Source organism: Eleginops maclovinus, chromosome 6 (assembly GCF_036324505.1).
Source record: "Eleginops maclovinus isolate JMC-PN-2008 ecotype Puerto Natales chromosome 6, JC_Emac_rtc_rv5, whole genome shotgun sequence".
NCBI lineage: Eukaryota > Metazoa > Chordata > Actinopteri > Perciformes > Eleginopidae > Eleginops > Eleginops maclovinus.
The window spans coordinates 15,811,976-15,818,652 of record NC_086354.1 but is presented as its reverse complement, the minus strand read 5'-3'; the positions used below and the strand labels follow the sequence as shown (position 1 = coordinate 15,818,652).

The window sequence follows — 6,677 nt, the reverse complement described above, 5'->3', positions numbered from 1 at the left end:
CAGAATACAATGTTCTGAGATAGCATGGAGCTGTATTTCTCCCTAGCCATTCAAATTTAGAAGAAATTAAAATCTGTCGAGTATGAGAGACCTTCAAAAAAACGTTCATAAAGTGAAACTACACTTGACAATAAATTACTGTATGCATACTGTATAATTGGGACATTGAAGTGCTTGCGCGTAAAATGTGCTATAATTAGAAACCGCAGGCCCGAGCAGCAGAAAAGCAGGTTTTGTGTAACTTGAAGGCAACTCTGTTCGTTTTGAGGTGTATCGCCAAGGCTGTCGGGTTATTCGCAGGTCGGCCATTTCCCGTCGGAATAAATTCACAGTACCCCATTATCCCACCGTCCCAGAGCCTGCACGAGGTCTGACTGATTTCAGCTCCACTGACTTCAACATGCTGCACGATTTCTACATTTTATCCAGAAGCCTTGTTTACACCTCATCGCTCTGAGTGTTTTGACAAAACCAGGTCAATCATTATTCAAAAATTATCATTCGTCTTTAAAATTAGACATGCGGGATAAGAGGCTGCATGCAGCAGTGATTTTCCCCTCTGAGGGACAAGTGTTGGACCTCCAACCTTTCATTGGTTTGGCCGCAGTGCAGACAGAGTTTGCGTCTATATGGACTCCTAATTAGAAACAGATGTCTCTGGAGCTCAGGTCTTTTACACTAACCGAGAGTTAAAACAGCGTTTTCCATACTGAGCTGAGCTGGTCAGTCAGCAGTACAGGTGCACACCGTCGGCGAGACATGCATGCATGTTTCATCCCGTCTAGCCTACTCCTCCTGAGATTTCAGTTTTTCATTTTTAAACCCAAAGGCCTAGATCTATCAATGTTTAAACTCAATTCCAATATGCAGTATCTTTGATTCAATACAGCACGAACTTTATCAATAATGTTTATTTAATTCCGATTAACATCCATTACTAAGCATTTTGGCGTAATAAAAGTAATAAAGCTGAAGGTTTTATAGTGCATGTTTACATCTGATAGGCTCTGTGGGTTTGCATCAACAGTTCCCTTGTTTGTTACCTATGCAAATGAGTCATAATAGACACCATGGATTTGCGATTTATGATTTATACGTCCATAATTAAGTTAATAAGTAATATATTAAGTTGATGATATATCAATTCTACCTGTAAAAAGATGTATGTAAAATGTTTTATTATTCTGCGTTTCTTGAACTTTGACCTGACTTTAAACACACAGACTTGACATCTCGCCCATACTGGCACTTACCAGTGTGAACATTGCATTCATATTACATACAAATTGGGTTGTTGTTTTTTCCCCCACGTGTCTTTACGCTAGGTCAAAAAAAAAAAGAAGTAATAAATGATAAGCAATTCAATATATAGCTATATATATATTTTTTTAAATGGTTCTAAATATATCATTTTGCTTTGTAAAACATTAAACGTGTTGCTAACAGAAGCTTTTCGTCTTTGGTATTTGATCCAAATCAGTGAGGGAAGTTATGCATTTTCAGGAATGTAGTGGCACGTTTTAAGGAAAAAACTGAGTGAAGCCTCATTCAGGCTGAAACAGGGGTTCACAAATGTGACTGTGTCAGGAAGCCCCACTACACACAGGTCCTGTTTGATTAGATATAGCCCCCAGTACCAACTGATTAGTTTTGCACGTGAGAATTAAAATAAAATACGACCATAACAGCAAATACTGTACACATTATTTTCATCGCTATAAGAAGGGAAATGAAGGTGAAATTACATCTGTACCCATTTCGCTGAGGGACCCCTTGGTACAATATGAGTATCCCCGCATCACACGTACCGTAGGCTCATTATTAATTACAGTATCCGTTCATTGGCAGACCGACAAGTTATCTTGCATTTTAACGTCTTTCAATATCTTTTGCATAACGTTATTTCAGGGGAAAATATTATTGCATTATTTTTAATTTAAAGAACAAACTCACACGAAGCTAAGCTTTACTCTCTCTCTTTCTTTGTGTGTGTGCTATGTCCTGTTACATTGTTGATGGTGCTCTGGCGGCCGACATCCTCCTCATTGACCCCCGTCTCCCTCTCTGCCTTTTCCGTCTCATGAAAAACGATTCCAGCGCTCTGATTGAATTTTATTCCTTCCTGACCTGGTGTATTCTGTGAGGGCGCCATCAATCTTTTGACTAACACGACGTTTGTTTATTAGGCCTATACCCGGGAACGTATCTATTGACTTTTATGTGCCTGATTATAGTTGGTGTAATCGGGAGTCTATTGAGAGCCATAAGAGCACCACTTAATTGTGATCCATTAATATCTACATTACTGTTGTTCTTATTTGTCTTTGTTAAAAGAAACATCATGCCAGTGAGCCCTGTAAAGTCTGAAATATGCACATGACCTGCAGCTACTCACAAGACGGTTTGTTTTTAGTCAGAAAAGGATATGAGGAATAAGCCAGTCTAACCCACCTTACTTTTTGTATAACATCGTTTCAGAATCATATTGATATTTTAGTTTTACTTGCTATTTGTTCTGGAGTGCGCGCTGACTTAAGAGTCTCTTATAGGAAATGTAGTAGCTACATGTTGCCATCTCCTCTTTTGTTAGTAATGAAACTTTTTCACAAAGCATCTGAAATACTCAGTCAGTGCAGTTGCGAAAGAAGTTCAAGGATCTTGAGAATTTTAAAGTGCAAAAGATTTGTCAAGTATTATTGTTGTCATTATCATTATTATTATTAGTATTGGGGTTATCGTTTTTATTCCGATTTATTATCTGATGTGTCACATTTCCTTTATATAAAAACTCAGATTTTCTGTTTGTATCATTGTGTGGTTGTGCGTTTTTTATTTAAAATTGTTTTTTTATTATTATTATTATTATTATAATAATAATAAAAGTAATTACTATTATTATGATCATTATAATTACTATTATTATGATTATTGTCTTTGTTTGGACTATCACAATGTGCAATTTTACGCACACATTACGCACTAATCTCCATGCAAAAACTATTGTAATGTCTTTAAAGTACTTATATATACACACACACATATAGTATATAGTAACATTTAAAATAAGTATATCTCTGTGCTAAATAAATAGTTGAAATGCTTAAAAAACAAATCACTGATAATTACTTTCAAAAAAGATTAATTATAGAACAAACGTTGATTTGATTGACGTCTCGTTTTGTTGACATGGATTGTATTTACATGAAACAACTTACTTACATAAACGTTATAATACTAAATAAATGTCTATTTCAAAGTAATTTATCAGTTTCCATTTCAAAGTGGTTAAAATAGATTGATTCCCATGCATTAACGTAGCTGAGGAACATTGTTTGAGAAAAATGCCAACTACGATTAATAAAAACTCATTCCGGCTTTTTAAGCACGAAATAGTACATTTAATAAATATTTATCGTTTCAATTAAATCCTTCCAAATATGCTGACAAAAGTAGGCTAAGTCACTTATTTAGAAAAAAAAACGTGACGCTCGTTGTCTCCATTCACGGAAGACTGGTGAGAATACAAACATCAAAACTGAAGTGACAACGGGACTATCTTTGGCATGTGTGGTATGATATTAAGTAAGCACTGGTATGCGCCAGTAAACACACAGCGCAATCCAAAACAAAGTTGTGATGTGTGCAGACTGGTTCCCATGTCTATATGCCTCAGGTCAACATCATAACTTATAAAGCAATATACGCTATTCTATGTTGACAATGAAATATGAGTAAGTGAAATATTAATGATAAAACGCATAGAAATAAACACAACGTGTGCGCTTTCATCGTGCGGATACATACTCGAAGTGTTGCCTCATTTTATCACGTTTGCTCAATTACTTTTGTCTTGCGAAAATAAGAAGCAACATATAGGCATGATTACATGATTAGTTGTGAGAGTTAAAATAACCTATTTTAGATGTGAATCTTCAGCAGAATACAGTCCAAATATAATGTGATGAGCACACAGAAATAAGATCTATATCTAAGAGGGTCAGATCAGATTGATTACAAGGCCTGCCTCACTCACATCACTAACACGGGCCAGACCGAGTGTAAAATATCACTAGCCTGTATTTAAATCTTTAAGAAACGAGGCGTAACTTTAACTCACATAAAATGACAATTTATTAAACAAACAAACAAATCCTTCAGAATACTTTTCAACAAATGAAGAATCTTTGAAATAGTATGGCGATATACACGTTCCTTTTTCTTACTTGTATAATGGAACAATTGTTTGGACACTTAAGGCAATTCAATTTAGAAACACTTTTTTGGTGTTTGGTCCATAATACTCGACTACATCTTTTAGAAATAAATTACTATATGCAATTTACACATCCATGAAAACTGGCATATCCTTAACATATCACATAACGCCACAGAAGCAAAGAGAGACTTACGTGTTATCTGCAGTAACACTGTTCTTTAGAAAAACCAAGATCAAGTCTTTTCTGTTTTTTAGTTTTCTTTAGTCTCATATTAGTCCTTGGTATTGGCAGGTGAGAGTTGGGGGAAACGTTGGATTTCACTGGAAGCGTTCAAACACCGTGAGGAAAATACGGAGCCTAACTTTTTGGTCAGAACTTGCTGCAGTCATATACGAAAGCTCCCGAAGTGCGATAGATGGGTTGGCTTGGTGGGAATGACATCTGACAGCTGTTATTCCCATTCACCGGTGAATTATTCAAACCAATTCTTTGGGATTCAAACATCTCTCGGACTGAATGGAAGTTCTGCTGCTGTGCCGGGTACGCTGCACCCAGATGGCCCAGGTCTCCGGCCTGGTTGAGGTACCATGAGGTCAGCCTCCCTTGGTGGGGATGGTGGCCCTCCTGCCCAGAGTTTAGATTACCGTGGTTCATGGAGGATGAGGTGGTAGTGACTGAGTAATCTGGCAACGTTTCGTCCACGGTGGTGCTTGGAGCCAAGTGGCTAGATCTGTCCCCGGCGTACAAACTCATGGCTTGCATGTTACAATGATAGGTCGCATTGGAGGTAGTGGAGAGGGAGTTTTGATTACAAGGCGAGTTATAGACAGATGTCTGATTTGGAGAATAGTTTAAGGACAAAGACGGTGTTATACCTGTCCTGGTGGAGGCCGTGAGGCTGGAGGTGAGCTCTGAGGGCCCTTGTGGAGACCCCCGGAGGGAGGTCATAATGTTGTCTACGCTGAAACCCTGCGTCGATGCCTGGCTGTGGTTTTGGTGGTGTTCGGAGCTGTCCATGCCAATGGACCTATTGGAGGGGATGCTGTGAGGGCTCCCACTGGACATGCTGCTGCTGCTGTCCGGGCTTTCGATTTTGGGCACTGTGCTCAAAGAGGGCGAGTCGGCCTGCGGCGGAGTCACTGTCCCGTTCTCGGTCTTAATATCCTGGATCCTCACAGGCTTGGAGCCCTGCACAGGCTGCTCCTGCTCCCGGCCTTGTTGCCTCGGCGGCACATCCTTCTGCAGGCGTTCATCTTTCTCCTTCAACACGTCCTTCTTTTTGAACCGTCGTCTCCTTCTCAAGAAGCTCCCGTTTTCAAACATGTTGTAAGAGTCCGGGTCCAGGGTCCAGTAGCTACCTTTACCGGGTTTTTTATCATCTCGAGGCACCTTCACAAAACACTCATTCAGCGACAGATTGTGTCTGATACTATTCTGCCAGCCCTGCTTGTTGTCACGGTAAAATGGAAACCTCTCCATAATAAACTGGTAAATCCCATTCAGGGTCACCTTCTTGTCAGGCGAGTTTTGGATGGCCATGGTGATGAGCGCAATGTAACTATAGGGGGGTTTGACCATATCCTTGGGCTGAGGTTGAGGCGTGTACGGTCCATACGCACGGGCCATGCTGGCAGGGTACTGGTCATGAGCCGCATGAGAGTACATGTTCATAGGTGCAGGCATTCCCGTGTATCCCCCACCGGCAGCGGCCCGGTAGTAGCTCGGGTCGCTGCTGATGTAGGGCACGACGCCCAGGGAATTGGGACTGGAGACGGAGTAGCGAGCCTGCATGTCTTCACTCTGATCCGGCGAAAATAAAGCTCCAAAATACGCAGAGCTCCACTTCTCCTCTTCTGAATGCTGAGGCGCTAAAATCACAGTTCCTCACTGCTCACAAAAAGGGAATGAGAGAGCAATGTCTCAACAACAGTGTAACGTGCTGGATATTGGCAGTGTTTAAGCTGTCCCCATCTCTGTGTCTCTATGAAACGAGCATTGAAAAAGTTCTGAACTTTGGACATCCGTCACCTAAGAGGAGTTTTTGCGCAGTTGAATTCTTTCCTCCTTTTTGCTGCCAGTGGAGCTCCTCCCCGAAAAGTGGACGAGCCGTCCAATGGGAAGTGAGGCCAAGCAGAGGGAGCAAGAACGCTCCTGACCACACTCAGGGCTTTTAGAAAAACGAGAGGAGGTGTCGGTAACTCCCAGCCCACTCCAGCCAAGATTTCAGAAGTGACAGAGCCACTTGCATGTACACAAACAGATCATGGAGTGAATATTATTGCACATTTTGTCACAAAAGATAGACCTCTATCAGGCCTGAAACTGGCTTAAGCAATCAAATTAGTTCTCTTTCAAGTTTTTATATATACCATTATGTTATATATGATTGGTATTTTTCTTAAAAAATCAAAGTTTGCAAGTAATGCAGTTTTTTTTACACATAATTGTGGCTTTCACCTC

General features: G+C 40.2%; 1 protein-coding gene across 1 annotated transcript; it reads right to left on the bottom strand.

Annotated features, from left to right (window-relative positions):
- Nucleotides 1-4,113: 4,113 nt before the first annotated feature.
- On the bottom strand, nucleotides 4,114-6,246 carry foxc1a (forkhead box C1a). Its single transcript, XM_063885080.1, has one exon. It carries the CDS (start codon nucleotides 6,006-6,008, stop codon nucleotides 4,587-4,589), a length of 1,422 nt encoding a protein of 473 aa, XP_063741150.1. The 5' UTR covers nucleotides 6,009-6,246; the 3' UTR covers nucleotides 4,114-4,586.
- Nucleotides 6,247-6,677: the final 431 nt, after the last annotated feature.